Source organism: Dermatophagoides pteronyssinus, unplaced genomic scaffold (assembly GCF_027571235.1).
Source record: "Dermatophagoides pteronyssinus isolate colony J.1.1.1.1 unplaced genomic scaffold, Derpt_VIB-CSIC_2022.12 sq0006, whole genome shotgun sequence".
NCBI lineage: Eukaryota > Metazoa > Arthropoda > Arachnida > Sarcoptiformes > Pyroglyphidae > Dermatophagoides > Dermatophagoides pteronyssinus.
The window spans coordinates 2,806,880-2,824,325 of NW_027461530.1; the positions used below are offsets into that span (position 1 = coordinate 2,806,880).

Here is a 17,446-nt window from a genome sequence, read left to right on the forward strand (position 1 = left end):
ATTCCTCATTCATTCATTACTGAGTGAATGAGGAATACAAACAGAATAATAGTGGTGAAAAAAATAACCTACTTCAAACAAGAAAAAAACTTTATCAAATCACATAGGTGATGTATGTGTGTGTGTGTGTGTGTTTGAAACTTTTTTTAGATACGGAAAATCTCGGAAACGGGTGACAATTTTTTTTTTTTTTGTATTCTGATTTTCGAATGAATCTTGATGATGATGATGATGAATATTTCTTCTTCTTTTTTCATTCATTCATTTTCCAATTGGTAATAAGATTCGGTAAGATCATTCCTGGAATATTATCATATTGTTTGGTTGGTTGTTTGCATAGTATTCTTATTCAAAAAAATGATGATACACAATGGTAGCTGGGAACTTTCATTCATTCATTCATTCAATAGAGTTTGGGGAATTTTCAAACAAAAACGAAAGAAAGAGAATAACCGATGCATCGAGAAGAAAAAAAAAGTAAACATTAAACAGAACAAAAATCATTGAAATTGGAAAGAGAGTGGGAAAGTTACACACACAAACACACTTTTTTTATGAAACGAAAAAATTCAAATTTAAATTTTATTTTTGTCGATAAAATTGTAAACTTGAAAATTAGGAAAAGGAAATGATGATTTTGGGATGAAAATCTTGTTGTGTTTGAATGAGATGTCAAGTTCCTTTTGTTTCGAGCGGCCATTTCGAATGCATTGATAAAGATTGTGCGCAGGCGCAAATCAAACCTGCAAAAAAATTCACTGTTGATTTTTGTTTACAATCATCATTATTATTATTTGTTAAATTTTTAAAAGTTTTTTTTTCAATAAAATTAAAAACAAAAAACAAAAATGTTAAGCACGGATGAATCGAAAAAATGTATGGAAAAAGTTATCGATAATCTTAAAACACACGGTACATTTGATGAATTACGAAAACAATGTATGGCCGATGTCGATATAAAGGTAATTTTAATGATTGAATGTTTGTTTCACAATCAAATTCTTTTTTATCTCTCCATTTTTATATAGCCATCATATCGTAATCTATTACAAAGAGTTGAAGGATATGTTAAAAAATTTCTATATCAACAACATTGGAGTCCAAGATTGAATAAAAATCAGCTTCGAAATCGACTTCGAAATGAAATTAATGAGTAAGTGTTTACTTTTGTTTAGTTTGATTAATTGATGATAACCTTTTTTCTTTTGTTCACTAAACAGATCGGATATGATTCGTAATAATATTAAACATCTTATTGAACAAGTTGTAAATGAAAAAATTCAAATGGAATTTCGTATGAAAATCGATGAAGTATTGCATGAATATTTAGGAATCAAAATCGAAGAACCATTATCAAATAAAGATGAAACAACAAATGACCAGCACAAAACAGAAAATGATGATCAAATGATCGTTTCGAATAAAAATGATGATAATGTTGATTCGATTGTAAATAATCAACAACAACAACAACAAAATGATGAAGCAAACATTCCAGCAAAATTGGAAATTAAAACCGAAGAACAAGATTTCAATTCGAATTTAAATATTATCAATGAAAATGAAGATAATAATATGGATGTTGATATGGATATTGATATGGATATTGTTTGGCCAACACCACCAAAACTTGAAATTCCTACACCTGAACATAATGAAAATGAACAGGAAAATTCATTAGATTTAGATTCGATACAACAACAAAACATTGACGACCAACCGAATGAAATTGAAAATGTTGTCAAAAGTGATGATGAAATGATTGTCGAAAGTAATATTAAGGATGGTGATAATGATAATGTTGATGATCCAAGTAATTCCAAAGATGTTTCGAAGAATGAAGATTCGGAAAAACTAACAGAAAATATTATCGATACGAATAATGATAAACAACAACAACAACCTGAACAAGAATCTAATATGCCTGATGAATTACCATCAACGATTATTGATGATAAAAAAGATAATAATAATAACGACGATAATCAAGAACAAAATAAAAGTGATGGTGATAAAAATGATGATCAAGATAATCAAGAAGATATATCAGATGTTTCATCCGTTCATACTAGTGATTTATCCGATTTTGATGATGAAATTTCTATTGAAGGTTCGGATTCGGATGAAGCAACCGCAACAACAACAAAGAAAAAAATTAGTTTAAAAGTTGTTAAAGAATTGGCTGCATCTATTACCGAAATTAAAGATGATCATCCATCAACGACGACAACAACATCTCATCCAACGATACAATCCTCATCATCTAAATCTCAAAAATCAATAAAACAAAATGTTGAACAAAGTAAAGATTCGGCTATTTCGAACAACAATGATAACAACAACAATAATAAACGTAAACGAAAGAAAAATCCAAAATTTTTATCATCAGAATTTTCATACGACAATGGTAGTGGCAGTAGTAATTCGAATAAAAAAACAAAAACCGATGAAACGATTCAGACGAATAACAATGATGATAATGATAATGAAACTACAATTACTCCATCGAGTAGTAAATCATCGTTGAAAATACGAAAACGTCTTCCGACAACAACCACGGCAGAATCAACACCAACAAGTCAATCAATGAAATCAACCGAATCAAAATTATTACGACAAAATTCCAAACAAAATTTACGAGAACAAACAGCGAAAAAATCTGATCAATCAACACCATCATCATCGTCGTCGGTGGCTAATACAAGTACCACGACGAATAAAACAGCGAATAATAATAATAATAATAATAAGAAAAATATAGCGAAAACAAATCGTAATGATTTATCAAATAAACGTTATGATTCATCTGATCTTTATAAACCAAGAAATCAACGATTATCATCAACACGTCGTGGTCGTGGACGATCATCCATTACAGATCCATTAACGCCAATCACACCGGAATCAAATAATTCTAATTGAACATTTTTTACTGGAAATAATAATACTGATTTGTTTTAATCAATTCATTTTTTTTCTTTGCAAAAAGCAAAATACTTGAATAAATAAGATTTTTTTGAGGGGAAAGAGATTAATTTGTCTGGGAGTGGAGAAAAAAAATTTGTCGTGGTCGTCGTTATCAGTGATTAAATTTTTTTGTTCATTCCTCTGGCTGTAATGTAATTGATAGATGAATTTGTTCCCATTCATATGTAATGGGCAAACTTTCCTGTAATTTTTATTTTCAAAAAATGAAAATAATGATTAGAGCAAAAGAAAAAAAATTTCACATGGATTTTTTTCTGTTACCTTGTCTAAATAATCAATATTTTCCAATTCAGAAAGTATTGAATCTAATTGTTCATCAGGTATCAATATCTGTAGCCATGGTCCATGTAATGCATATGGTTGTTCACGATTAACATAGGCACCGGCAACTGCTGTCGTTACAAATGTAATGGCCAAATCACCTTGTATATTTTTATAAGTAAAATGTCTTCCGTGTTTTAATCGGCCTCTATATTATTAAATGAAAATTTTATCAAAATTAATCATAATTTTTTTCGATTTAAACTTGTTCACAAAACTTGACATACCTAATTGCCAATGGAAGTAAAACTCCAGCTTCATAATTGAATTTTAAATGAATATTATCGAAATATTTTGTTTGCATTAATTCAAACGGTTCATTATTACCGGTTTCACTGGCATATGACATCCGTGAATTACGATCATGTGAAACAGACATTGATGAATGGCGACTTGTTGTACGACAATTTTGTTGTTCTGTTAACAAATTATTATTATCATTTTGATTATTGGCGGTGGAGGTAGAAGCATCATTATCTTCTTCTTTGTTGTTGGATGTCGTTGTTTTTTGTTCGTCATTGTTGTCATTCGTTTTTTCCTTTTTCAAATCATCATTATCTTCATCGATATCATGGTCGTCGTTTTTTTTCGAAGTTGAAAAGGAACATCGTGCACTAACACCACTAAGATTAGATCCTTGTGTAGCAATACCATCATCAACAGCTTCTCTTAATTCTGGATCAATTTCGAATATTGTTTCACCACGTCTCATATCGGTAATCAGATATGCATTGCCAACATTCGGTACACTTTTCATTAGATCAATAACACCTAAACCATTCCATTGTTGTGCAGCTTGTAATTCTTCCAAACAAACACCAACAATTTGTATAAATGTTACCGAACCAAATACGGTGGTAACGGTTCCTAATTGTGAATCTTCAGTCATAAGCATATGTTGTATACGTGATTCACTATTATCCAATGAACAATGCCATGATACATGATCACCAGCACAAAGTATATTTCCTGTTTGAAATACATATTTAGCTAATGCTTGCATTACAGCTGCTGGCCATGTTGGTGGACTTGTTTCATCGGGTTCTTTTTTCAAACGAAATGTTAATTCAAATCCAAATCCACTTGGTGTTGATGCATCGCTTGCACTGTTGATTGTTTGTTGAAATCGTAAAATAATTTTGTTAAAATTTTAGAATAACATGATAATAATTACCGATGAACACGACCATCACCATGTAAATCACTAAGACCAAAACTAATATAATGCCAATGTGGTGGTATACCATTATCGTCATCACCTTTATTAAAATATAATGATATATAATCCAATGGATCTGGTCCGCCAAGCCTATTTGAATTGATTTTGATAACAATGTTTATTGATTATAAAATTTAAAATTTTACCAAAATTTAACTACAGCTGATACTTGTAATGGATTCGGTTGATCAGGATATATTCGTGCACAATAATTATATAATGCTTGTAATACTGGTGGTATCATTGGCGGTAACATAACTGGTTGCGGTTGTCTTATCATTAATGATGACATTGGTGATTGACCATTACCATTTACTGTTGATGCCATTATCAATTCATTTGGACTTAAATTATTAAAAGGTATATTATTTCTAATCTCCATTTTTTTCGTTTCGTTTAACGAGGGATAGAGATAGATAGATAAAAGTGGAGAAACACTGACGTTGATAAATTGATAAAATGATGAATTTCAATTAATTTTTTTTATTATCGATCAACACTAATTTCTGTATCCGACGTCATATGATCGATCAACTGTGTACCATGTATGCATAAAGATTTGGGATAAAGATAACCATATCTTTCGCGAAAAAAAAGATGAAATGTTTTAATTCACAGAAAAAAGCCTGTTGATAATTTATCGAACAAACAAACAAAAAAATACAGAAAGAGTAACATTACATTTCATTTATGAATGGTTCCATCGAACTTGTCCTCAATATTGTGATATTAATCCCCCCTTATCAAACATTGATGTTTTTGTTGCGTTGAAAAATTTTGTTATTTTGTTGGCTACGCGTTCGCCCATCATCATCATCATTAGAAATTATTCAATTTATGCCACAGACTGCTGTGTTGTGAATTTTTAATCGTTGGTCTTCCATTCATTCATTCATTTATTGTTAAGCCATAATATAACTATTGTGTGTTATCATTGCAAAAAAAGAAAGAAAACAAAGAGCGGTTTTTTCCTATATTCACATAAGGCAAAACAAACCATATTGATTTATTGAGTCAAAAATGATTGCTCCATTGTTATTACGTATACCATCATATTTGGTACATAGAATTCTACCATCATCATCGGGTAATTTTATTTTTTCAAAAAATTTTGTATCATTTACAACAAAAACATCAACAACCGCTATTATGGATAATGGTAATAATTTAGTTGGTAGAGAAATTGATCTTCTTGAAACAAATCCCGATTTAAGATTTCGTCTACCAGGTAATGTTGGTATTGTTAATGATAATTGGTTATTTAAAATAAGGAATTTGAATGAAAATTATCAAAATAAACAATTAACAAATGATAAACAATTGAAACAAAATCAAAGTAATAAGAATATTATTCAAACAATTAGTCATGAAGAATTATTGAATCAATTATGTGATGATAAAGCAATGCCAAATCCACAATCATTGATTGAAGAACAACATGAAAATCTTCATTGTGAAGCACATGAATGTCCATTGTTATTGATAAAAGATTTTCAAGAATTATTTCCACATAATAATGTTAATCTTGCTAATGGTTTAACAGTACTGACTATTACGCATAAAACAGAAAATGATATGAGTGTTTGGTCGAAAGAAGTAAATCAAGAACGTGAATTGTTATTGGAAAAATTTGTTTCCACTGCACAACGTATGTGTGTTTATCTGAAAGATAATGGTTATTGGGCCGATTTTGTTGATCCATCTTCTGGTCGTCCGTATTATGTAAGAATTCTCGAAATTTAATGATGATTTTTTATATTAATTCATTTCTCCAAAAATAGGGTGACTATACACCGGCAACATTTTTCGAAACTGATGAACGTTATCGTCGTTTTGGATTCGAAATTGAAGATCTTGGTTGTTGTAAAGTTGTTTCACATAAACGTTGGGGTACAAATGCATTTGTTGGTGCATTATTTACAAATGCCACACATCATTCGGATGTTGTACAACGTTTAGTTATTACATTAGATGATTAATTTAAAAATTATAAGAAACAAAAAAAGTCTTTATCATTCATTCATTAATTATAATTATTAATCTTATGAATCTAAAAAAACAATTTCTTTATATTTTAAAGCTATATAATATTTATCTATGTGTGTTTAAAACATAAATGTGATTAATAATCATCCCTTTGTTTCGTTTTTTTTCGCCCGAACAAAACTTATTGTAAATTAAAATTAAAAAATATTTTTGTCAATAAAAAAAATTATATTCGAAAACGTCGTCTATGAATATGATCGAAACGCAATAAACAATGTTTATTTGCATATTCGAATGTTTTTTTCTTGTTGAAGTTTTGTATTCTGATTTCATCATTGATTTATTAAGAAAAGAATTGAAATTTTCATTTTTTAAACTTAATAATAATAATAACTTTAAAATTTCAAAAATGATTGAAATTACCTGCAATGATCGGCTGGGTAAAAAGGTTCGAATCAAATGTAATCCAGGTATGTTTTTGTTTTTTCGTTTTTTCCCCCTCGAAATCAAATTGAAGAGAAAAAATTATGATTTCTAATTGACTGTAACTAATATTTTCTTTGTTTTGTCGACAAAACGACAACTGTAAAACTAGAAAAATTAGTCTTCCGATTTCTCTTGTTGAAATTTATTCATTTTTTTCTAACTTTCTCTGTCTTTTTTTCTATTATCTACATTGATAAATAGATGACACAATTGGTGATCTGAAAAAATTAATTGCCGCACAAACCGGTACACATTGGGAAAAAATTGTATTGAAAAAATGGTATACAATCTACAAAGATCATATAACATTGGAAGATTATGAAATAAAAGATGGAATGAATTTGGAATTATATTATCAATGAACAAAACCAAATTTTTTTTTCTCCTTTAAATGGAATATCATAAGACCAATAATAATAATGATGATGATGCTTGTTTCCTTGCCCAAACAACAACATTTTTGTCAATTTAAATAAAAAAATCTTGTCATTTTTTTTCCTATTTTGTATCCGAAACAACAACAACAAACAAACAAAAAAATACAAATTTCCTATTTGTATTTATTTCTTGTCGCCGTTTTTTGTTGTTAAATGATTTTTCTTTTTTTTCCGAAAAAAATAAAAATATCTGTCAAATATATTTGTGTGTGACAAGCAAAAAAACGAACAAACGAAGAAAAAAGACTTTACCACAAATCAAATTGTCAATAATGATGATGATAATAATTCCGTAGAAATGTAAATATCCATTATGTTTGAATAATGATGATAATCCCATTCAAGATAAAAATTGTGTGTATTGAAAAAAGTTTAAATGTAAATGGATGTGGAGGATCGGATCGGATCGGATGTTTTTTTTTCTGATAAAAGTCCATAGGTAAAAATCGATTAATGTAAAACGGAAAAACTAAAACTAAAAATAGTTTTTTTCCGTACACACCATACCATCATCATTACAATCAGCATTTTTTAAATATCCAATCGACAAGAGGATATTGCATTTGTTTGTTTTGTTTTGTTTCGGATTTGGTGTTTCTCTCGATGTGATAATTTCTCGGAGAAATTTTCTTCAGGATTTTTTTCTTTAAAAACTTTTATCCATTCATGATTCAATAATTTGATCAATGTGATAATATCATTGTTGTTTTTGTTGTTGTTGTTTTTTCCGCCTTTAGATTTTATTTATCTTTAGGGCAAATAATGAATCCTATCTATAGAAAAAAGCGTGTGTATAATCTATTTTAAATCTTTATATTTCTTTCTTTCTTTCTAAAACAGAAAGGAAAAAAATGATAAATTTTCATTGAATAATCACTTATCCGCGGATTTTCTTTCTTTCTTTCGTTTCGGGAATAGGACTAATTAACTTTTTTTTTTGTTTTGTTTTACTTAATAGCATCATTATACCGGTTATGCTTTTTGTTGCGTTGATTAATATTTATCGGGCTCCGGATATATTAGATCGTAAAGATTTTTTGGAGAAATAAATATTGATCGATTGCAATGGATAAAATAGACGATGATGATGATGATTTGAAACATCAAAAAAAAAAACATAAGATTTTTCCAATATAAGATGTATTTTTCAATGTAACATTGACCAATATGTTGTGTGTGTGTGTTTATGTGTGTGGGTTGTGTGTGGAAAAAAAAATATTTTTAGATTTTCATTTTCATTTTGTTTTTCGTCTTCTAACCACTATCGACCATCGTCCAACTAACCATCATCATCATCATCGACCAAAACAAAAATAAATGAAGAGAAACAATCTTCAAAATGACCAAGACACCAGGCTAGATCCAAAATACAAATTATCAACAACAACAACAACCATTCTCTCTCACATTTGGCAAACTTAAAATAAACATGTTCTATTTATTTTCTGACAGGGGGGTTTCGATTTTTTTTCACCCTCACCGATCACAGTGTCCGCCGATTACATCGCAACCAAAATCACAAGCTAATTTCAACCGAAACTAATCATCCATGTTTCATGGCCAAACAATGTTCATCAAACACCCGTCATCCTTGTTATCGATGAAGATCCAATTTTTCAAGCTAAATTTAGATTGGCAAACTATTGTACGGTTTATCAAGCTGAACAATTCGCTATCGAGCGGGCTGCCTTTTGGATAAAGGATAAACAAAGCACTGCAATCATCTATACTGACTCTTTGAGTACAGTAAATGCCATTAATAATCGTTGGAACACTGATTATCTTATTCATCAAATTCGAACTTGGATTAAGGATAATCATATTTGTATTGAATGGATTCGTGGTCATCAACAAAATATTGGAAATGAACTAGCTGATAAACTAGCTAAAGAAGCTACCACCATGAATAATATTACCTTCTTCTTTTGTCCATTTAATTATTTGAAAAAAATTATTCGTTGGATTACGACAATTAAATGGAATCGTCTGTGGCTATCTTCAAATAATGGCCGTGTTACAAGATTGTTTTTTCCAACGATTTTTCATAGGAGGAATTCCAATCTTTCCCCAGATTATGTAATCACTCAATTCATTTCCAATCATGGTGATTTTCGAAGCTATCTATATCGGATTAATCGTGCAAATGATCCATACTGTAATTGTGGTGCCTTAGAGGATTCGATTCATCTTATGTTCCATTGCCAGAATTTTTCATTTCTTCGAATTCTTATAAACTTTGGCAACAACTTCAATTTAAGCAACTTTTTCAAAAATAATTATGAAATTTTTATAAATTTTTTGTATCTTTTATTTTTATTTAAGTGATTTTTTTTTTTCTTTTGTGTTTTTTTTTTTCAGTTGTTATTTTTTTTTTCTTTTAATTACTATTATTATTATTATTATTATTTTTTTTTCTTTCTTTTTTTTTCAAATCTTTTTCTTTGATTGTGTATTATTTTTTTTTTCTCTTTCATGTTTTTTTTTTCTTTTCTTATTGTGTTAATGTATTATATCCTTATTTTTTGGTATAAGGATTTTTTTTTCTTGATTAAATGAATGAATGAATGAATGAATTTATTTTCTGGTTAAATGTTTGTTTGTTTGTTTTTGTTGAATATTATCTATATAAACATCATCGTTGTGTTGTTTATTTCCAGAAGAAGACGAAAACTAATGAAAATTAAAAACTAGACGGAATGAATGAAATTAAATGAATTTTTTGATAGTTTGTTATGGTTTGTTTGGAAAAAAATGTTTTTAAACATCGATTTTAGTTTCAAACATACACAAACACAAGTTTTATGAACCGTATCATAACTTTTGTTTTTTGATTTTTTAAATTTGATTTTTGATTTCCTGATTCATCATCATCATCATGATTTTCAAATAAAAAAAACAGAAAATGAAATTTTGAAATTTGAAAATTTTCTTCAATTAAAAATTTTCATTATTCAATTTTTTTAAAATAAAATCGGGTTATCAGATGAACTTTCGAGGTTAAACAAGCAATGAATGCAATCTCCTATATATACAGGAGAAAATAATGTCATTGAAAACCAAACCAAACAAAGAATAGGATTTCTTTGTGCTTTTTTCTTTCAGTTTAGTGATCGAACATGGTTAGTTATCATCATTGTTTTTTGGTGAATGAAATTTTCTTATTATGGTCAAATCACAAATTTACCGATTTTCCAAGCAAACATCGATTCGAGATAATCTTTTTTTTCATTAATCCAAATTGAGAGGAAAAGAACAAAAATCAATTCAAATAAAACTTAAACTTAATCGCATCAGACCGGACAGATATCTGTGTCAAGAAAAATGTTTTTTGTAAATAATAAAAAAAACTTGATCGATTAAAATAGGTAAAAAAAACGACGAGTGAAAATCATCATGTGAATGATGTGTTGGATGATAAGATTTTCTTCTTTTTTTCTTGTTTGGCAAACATTAATTTATTTAATTCGAAACGAAACGAAAATGATGATTATGATTTGTTGATGAAAAAGAAAATTTTTTTCAAATTTGGATCGTCAAAATGGTCAGAGTTTGAATAAAAACAAAAAAACCGGACCAAGTTTGATACAAAAAGGGAAAGAGAGAAATGAAATCTCGTATCTCTTTTCTGATTGATTTTTGATAAATATCTTGATTTTCTGGTCATCATAATCATAATAATCGAATCAATAAGATGCATTTTTTTTTGTTTTGATTTTTGATTACACGATTTAAAATAGATTATAAGGATGGAAAGTTATTTCATCATCATCATCAGTCTTTTCCATCATTCATTTTCTCGTTTTGGGGTTATCATATGGCTGCTAAGGATCGGGCATTACGATGATAATTTTACCCGAGGTATCATGTTGATAATCATCATCATCATCATCAGCATAATGAGTAACCGTTTCCCCGCAGTGTTTCTAAACATCACAATCACATCACCACATTTGGACTTTTTTGCAAAACTTGAAAAAAAAGTGAAGAGTGAACCCAAAAATAATGATGATGATGATTATGATTGAAAGATACAAACAGAACAGAACAAGATTAATAAATAGATAACCAACAACAACAACAAGTATGAAGAGAGAAAGAAAAAAGAAAAGAGCCTGATCTGATAATTTTTTTCAAAGAGAAATTGTTTCATCAATCGATAGGGATTGATGGAAGAGAAAGTATCAAAATAATCAAAATGAGATTGTGGGGTGTGGGTGTGGGGATTTGAGAAATAGGTTTGTTTCCAAAATAATAAAAATAAAAAATTTCTTCTTTTTCTGACAAGCTAAAAATGAAGAAGACGAATTAAAATGTATTATATGAAAAAAACTAGGCCATATTACCTGTCTCTATATTATCCTGGCGTCTTTTTTCTCTCTTATTTTCTTTCGCATTTGATTTTATCATCTTCATCCAAACGAACGAACGAAAATAATAAGGAGCCATCACAAGTTTTAGTCTTTTTTTCAAAGTCCAGGTTTCTTCGATGCAACGAACGAACGAACGAAAAAACCTATCTTGAAAGAAAGAAAAAAAATTTCAGTATTTTTTTGCAGTGTATCATTATTTGCCATAACCACCAAGATGATGATGATGATGTAAATCACCAACACAAAATTTCGTATATTTTTTGTAAATGATAAATCAACACTGATTTTTGTGTTTGTTTTGTGTTTTTAAAAAGTTTCACAATTTAATTGTTGTTTGTAAATTAAATTAATTAATCAATTATCACCATCATCATCTAATGTTGTTACAATAATCAATCAATCAATCGATAATCAATAAATAATGAATCTATCATCACATAGAAAAATTTTTAAATTATCGCTCACTTTGATCGGAGTGATAGCGATTAATTTGTTCGAATCGATTTATGCCGATCCTTTTCCTTTGAATAATTTCGATACTATCGATAGTGGTGGTGGTGAAAGTGGCGGTCATACATACGATTCGATTATGTTACCGAAAAGATTCATGTCACCATCCGATGTATCACCATTATCAAAAATTGATCTTCATCTAAGTGATAATGAAATTGAACAAGCATTTACGTTGGGTAAAGATATGGTTTATAGAAATTGGCGTTTAGAAGATCAATTAGTACGTGATGGTATATTTACAAATATGAGCCATATATCGGCTGTTAGTCGTCATCAAGCCGTTACAACAACATTACCATTGGGTAATATTTTGGATCATAATCAAGAAGTTTTCGAAGAAACAAGTAAAATTCTTCTAAGAAAGTAAATAATCTTCAAAAATTTCTTCAAAAATCATTGAATTAATTATCCATTATATCATAGTTTGACAACAAATCTAGATCCATATGAAACATCCGAAACAGCAATGGCATTATCAAGCGTACAGTTAAGATCACCACTAGCAAAAGCTGCAGTTGATCATTGTCAACAACATATTATGTGTAAACCATCACGTTATCGTACAGCTGATGGTAGCTGTAATAATTTACAATATCCGGAATGGGGAAAATCTTTCACTTGTTTTCAACGTTTATTACCACCAGCATATGCTGATGGACAATCTGAACCAAGAAAATCTATTGATGGATATCCATTACCAAATCCTCGTGTATTATCTGCTGTTGTTCATCGTGATTTAAATTATCCGGCAACATATACACATATGGTTATGCAATTTGGACAATTTGTTGCACATGATATTGCATTTACACCTAGTTCACGAACAAGTTCGTTTAGTTTTTTCTAATTTATTGTATTTTTTTTTATCAATTCAAATCTCTTTTTCTGACAAATAGAGGATGGTAAGATGATACAATGTTGTCCATGGGGATCAAATCGTCATCCACAATGTTATCCAATACCATTACCAAAAGAAGATCCATTTTATTCAAAATTTGAAGAAGATTGTATGAATTTTGTTCGTACAGCTAAATGTCCACAGTGCAAACTTGGTTAGTATGAATTTAATCTTTTTTAAATTGATAATCATTTAAATTTGATTCTTGAAACAAACCAAAAAACAAGGTCCGCGACAACAAATGAATCAAATTACTGCCTATATTGATGGTTCAATGATTTATGGCAGTATGGAAAATGAATCTCGTGCATTATGGACACAAACTGGACCAGGTAAAATTGATCGATAAACCAAAATCAAATCAAATCAATTAATTTGGTTTTTTTAATTGCTTAACTTAGCTGGTCGAATGCATGTACAAATGGGTGCAAATGGTAAAGAATTATTACCGCAGGCATTAGATGCAACAAATGATCAATGTTCAAAACCTGATCAAAATATTTTCTGTTTTAAAGCTGGTTAGTATTATTTCTGGGAAAAACTGAATGATTTTCAAAATTTAATGATAATTTTAATAACATTTTTAAAAAAGGTGATAAAAGAGCCAATCAACATCCTGCATTAACAGGATTACATATAATCATGTTACGACAACATAATCGTATTGTAAATGAACTTAAATATTTAAATCCATATTGGGATGGTGAAACACTTTATCAAGAAGCCAAGTAAGTAAATTTTTCTTATTTCAATTTCCTTAGGATAAGGATTAAAAAAAAAATTATTTCATTTCAGACGTGTGCTGATTGCACAATTACAAGCAATAACATATAAAGAATGGTTACCACTGATTATTGGCCCGGATGCAATGAAATATTTAAAATTAAATGTTCAATATAAAGGATATAGCAAATATGATCCATATGCAAATGCCGGTATTATCAATGAATTTTCATCGGCTGCATTCCGTTTTGGTCATTCATTAGTTAACAGTGTATTTGCTGAAATTTTACCAAATGGCAAAACAACTGGTTATCGTTTACGAGAATTTTTTTTCAATCCATTCGGTTTCTATGAAGGACAATTAGATGCTGTTTTACGTGGTCTAATTAGTCAGGCAGCACAAAATCGTGATCCATTTATTACAACCGATATGAAAAATCATTTATATCGACCAAAAGATAATCCATGGGGACTAGATTTAGCTGCATTCAATATTCAACGTGGTCGTGATCATGGTATACGTGGTTATCCTGATTATCTCAAATTTTGTTTTGATGAAAAAATTGAATATTGGGAACAATTGGATCAATATATGCCAGCATCACAACGCAAAAAATTCCAAAGTCTTTACAAGTACGAAAACGTTTAAAACGTTGATTGAATTTTCAAATCAAAATTTTATTTTTTTTGCAGATCAATCTATGATCTTGATTTATTTTCGGCCGGCTTAGCCGAATATCCATTACCCGGTGCAGCTGTTGGACCAACATTTACCTGTATAATTGGTATTCAATTCTATAATCTTAAATATGGTGATAGATTTTGGTTTGAACATGGTTATCAGGTCCATTCATTTACACCAGGTAAGCATTTTGTTGGTTTTGTTTCATAAAGGATTGTTAATTTTTTATCATCGCAAATAGCTCAACTCCATGAAATACGTAAAATAACATTGGCCAAACTTATCTGTGCCAATTCTGATGATATACAATATGTACAGAAAAATGTATTCCGTGGTGAAAGTGAAAGGTTCGTGTTTGTCTTTGTTGATGATCTTCATTTTAATCATTTTTTTATTCAATTTAGCAATCCTGTTGTTGCATGTAAAACACTGGATGATACACATCTTGGACCATGGAAAGGTGCACCAGCCGGTGATTTAAATGAAAAATCACCTTCACCCGGTCAATATAATCATCATCCACCACCACGACCACCACCGAAATTTCATTATAAACCAATGTACAAGTCTTCTGCCGCAGCTTCAGCCGCAGCCGCAGTGGTAGCCGCTTCTTCATAATCTATTTTTTCAATCATTTTTCATTTGTTTTTTTCTCTCTCACTCTATCATCATCATCATCATTCATCATCCTCAATAGTCAATCACATTCGAATCTTATAAAAACGAATGAGATTTTTTCAAATAAATAAAAAAAATTAATTAAAACGAAAAATTTAATATAACAAAAAAGATTTTCAAAATTCATCTTTAACTTTGATCGGATCTAAATGTTTACGATCCGAATTGATCATAATATGATGATAAAAATTAACAACTTTCAAATAATTATCAATCGTTATTCGCTCATTGTGGCCATGAAATAGTTTGGTTGTTTCTTGCGTCAAAAATGCTGGTGAAAAACGATAAACAGATTTAGTGAATGGTAAATACCATCTAAGGAAAAAAAAAGAAAGAAAATTGATAATTTTTAATGAATCAACAATCAATGATTATACCTTGTATCAGTACTTGCTACCATAATTGCTGGTATGACAACAGTATTGGCAAATACCTGTTGAATAGATTTATGTATTGTTTCGAAACCAAATGATTGTTGATCATATGGTGATATTGGATGCGGTTCAATCGAATCACCTTTAATTGTTAATTCAATTCGTTCATCATTGATTAATCGTCGATCATATTCTATAACATCCGATACAGTTTGCATAGGATGTATACGATGATTTATCACTGCTGTTGCTTCACTTGGTAATACATTTTCCTGTATTTTTTTCAAAAAATGTTTAATAATCAATCAATATCAATGAATGTTAACTGACCTTAAAACCACCATCGATAATTGTCGGTGCAGTTGTTGTACGAACTAGCGCATTATTGCTTGGTTTACCGGACATAATTTTGGCAATGATTGGACCAAATAGCCATAAATTACTATAGAATAATTTGTACGGATAAGTAGCCTAATCAAAATCAATTAGATTTATAAATGAACAAAACAAACAGAGAATGCATCAACTCACATATCGAGCAAATTCTTCAAACATTCGTCGTTCAGGTCCATAACCAAAATAATTTTTATGTGTATCTGATGTGAATCTTGAGAAAAGATAAGAAATTATCATAAACATTTTCAGCTAGAATACTAAATATTTACTTGGACACAGCTTTAGCCAATGTTGTAATTGATGTTTCATATGGTGGCATCGATGAATGTCCAACCGTTCCATTCGAACGTAGTATGATAGAAAGAAAACCTTTTTCAGCTACACCGACCAACGCTACCGGTTGTTTGATGCCAGGAAAACCATCGGAAAAAACAAACATTCCTTCGTCGAGAAGAAATTCAAATTCTTTGATCCCTTTACGATGGAATGTTTTGGCAATTTCCTGTGCACCATCTTGACCCATTCCTTCTTCATCATGACCGAATGCAATATAAAATGATCGTTGTGGTTGGAAATTATTTTTCAATAAATATTCCAATGATTCCATAATGGCCTTTTGAAGAATAAAAAAGTTTGAAACAAAAAACCCAATCACGATGATGGACATACCATAAGAGTATCTTTAACATCGATCGTACCACGACCATAGATATTATTATCTTTGATGATACCACCGAATGGATCAACTTCCCATTTATCTAATTCAACTGGTACAACATCAATATGCGAACAAAGTAAGTATGGTTTTAACGATGAATCACTTCCTTTTACATGATATAAAAGACTATAATTGTTAACCGTTTCATAGGTAACCAATGATGATGAATAAATTGTTGGAAAATCTATTTCATTGAATAAATTTCTATAAACATTGTTGATCAAATGGAAAAAACTTACTTTTACGTAAAAATTGAGCAAATCTTAATAATTCTTCACGGTCATAAACACCTCTATCCGTGGTTATTGTTTTGATACGTAAAGCTTGAGTAAAACGTTCGATTATGATATCACCTTGAATCGGTTCATGTGTTTCATTACAGATTTGTAACCCATTTGGATATGGGAAATAGATTTCGGCACGAAAGAATAATACAAATAATGGTATGATGATAATTACCATTAATAATGGTAATATTTTACCCGCAAAAATTCCCATTTTTTTATTTATGCTGTCAATATATTTGTCCTTTGGCCATATATAAGATGAGTATTCAATGAGTACATTCAATTAGGAGATGATCAAATAAATTTATTTTTTTATTTTTTATTTTTTTTTTTGTTTTGATGAGATAATTTTGACGATAATAAATAAGAT

At 29.5% G+C, this 17,446-nt stretch overlaps 6 protein-coding genes and 1 long non-coding RNA gene across 7 annotated transcripts; 4 read left to right on the forward strand and 3 right to left on the reverse strand.

Moving 5' to 3' along the window:
• The first annotated feature begins 767 nt into the window (after window positions 1-767).
• LOC113792614 (uncharacterized) lies at window positions 768-3,020 on the forward strand. Its single transcript, XM_027342523.2, has 3 exons — window positions 768-962; window positions 1,029-1,153; window positions 1,221-3,020. Exons 1-3 carry the CDS (start codon window positions 849-851, stop codon window positions 2,920-2,922), a joined length of 1,941 nt encoding a protein of 646 aa, XP_027198324.2. The 5' UTR covers window positions 768-848; the 3' UTR covers window positions 2,923-3,020.
• Window positions 3,021-3,027: 7 nt separating this feature from the next.
• Window positions 3,028-5,170, reverse strand: Su(fu) (suppressor of fused domain protein). The gene is made up of 5 exons (XM_027342524.2): window positions 4,675-5,170; window positions 4,484-4,618; window positions 3,537-4,415; window positions 3,250-3,457; window positions 3,028-3,169 (listed from the first exon to the last, which is right to left on the reverse strand). Exons 1-5 carry the CDS (start codon window positions 4,908-4,910, stop codon window positions 3,101-3,103), a joined length of 1,527 nt encoding a protein of 508 aa, XP_027198325.2. The 5' UTR covers window positions 4,911-5,170; the 3' UTR covers window positions 3,028-3,100.
• Window positions 5,171-5,315: 145 nt separating this feature from the next.
• On the forward strand, window positions 5,316-6,753 carry LOC113792616 (cobalamin trafficking protein CblD-like). The gene is made up of 2 exons (XM_027342526.2): window positions 5,316-6,250; window positions 6,310-6,753. The coding sequence occupies exons 1-2, from the start codon at window positions 5,549-5,551 to the stop codon at window positions 6,505-6,507; spliced, it is 900 nt and encodes a 299-aa protein (XP_027198327.2). The 5' UTR covers window positions 5,316-5,548; the 3' UTR covers window positions 6,508-6,753.
• Window positions 6,754-6,792: 39 nt separating this feature from the next.
• On the forward strand, window positions 6,793-7,495 carry ubl (Ubiquitin-like protein 5). Its single transcript, XM_075820500.1, has 2 exons — window positions 6,793-6,984; window positions 7,202-7,495. Exons 1-2 carry the CDS (start codon window positions 6,924-6,926, stop codon window positions 7,360-7,362), a joined length of 222 nt encoding a protein of 73 aa, XP_075676615.1. The 5' UTR covers window positions 6,793-6,923; the 3' UTR covers window positions 7,363-7,495.
• A 3,733-nt stretch (window positions 7,496-11,228) lies between these two features.
• LOC142645116 (uncharacterized) lies at window positions 11,229-12,045 on the reverse strand. The gene is made up of 2 exons (XR_012846294.1): window positions 11,781-12,045; window positions 11,229-11,722 (listed from the first exon to the last, which is right to left on the reverse strand). It is a non-coding gene; the product is annotated as an uncharacterized LOC142645116 (long non-coding RNA).
• A 52-nt stretch (window positions 12,046-12,097) lies between these two features.
• LOC113792651 (peroxidase-like) lies at window positions 12,098-15,362 on the forward strand. Its single transcript, XM_027342563.2, has 10 exons — window positions 12,098-12,683; window positions 12,744-13,147; window positions 13,217-13,372; window positions 13,446-13,550; window positions 13,620-13,736; window positions 13,811-13,946; window positions 14,014-14,574; window positions 14,635-14,804; window positions 14,865-14,970; window positions 15,028-15,362. The coding sequence occupies exons 1-10, from the start codon at window positions 12,229-12,231 to the stop codon at window positions 15,239-15,241; spliced, it is 2,424 nt and encodes an 807-aa protein (XP_027198364.2). The 5' UTR covers window positions 12,098-12,228; the 3' UTR covers window positions 15,242-15,362.
• A 16-nt stretch (window positions 15,363-15,378) lies between these two features.
• Window positions 15,379-17,430, reverse strand: LOC113792654 (N-fatty-acyl-amino acid synthase/hydrolase PM20D1-like). Its single transcript, XM_075820497.1, has 7 exons — window positions 17,029-17,430; window positions 16,741-16,973; window positions 16,341-16,684; window positions 16,207-16,282; window positions 16,006-16,146; window positions 15,679-15,947; window positions 15,379-15,616 (listed from the first exon to the last, which is right to left on the reverse strand). The coding sequence occupies exons 1-7, from the start codon at window positions 17,285-17,287 to the stop codon at window positions 15,418-15,420; spliced, it is 1,521 nt and encodes a 506-aa protein (XP_075676612.1). The 5' UTR covers window positions 17,288-17,430; the 3' UTR covers window positions 15,379-15,417.
• Between the last annotated feature and the right edge of the window lie 16 nt (window positions 17,431-17,446).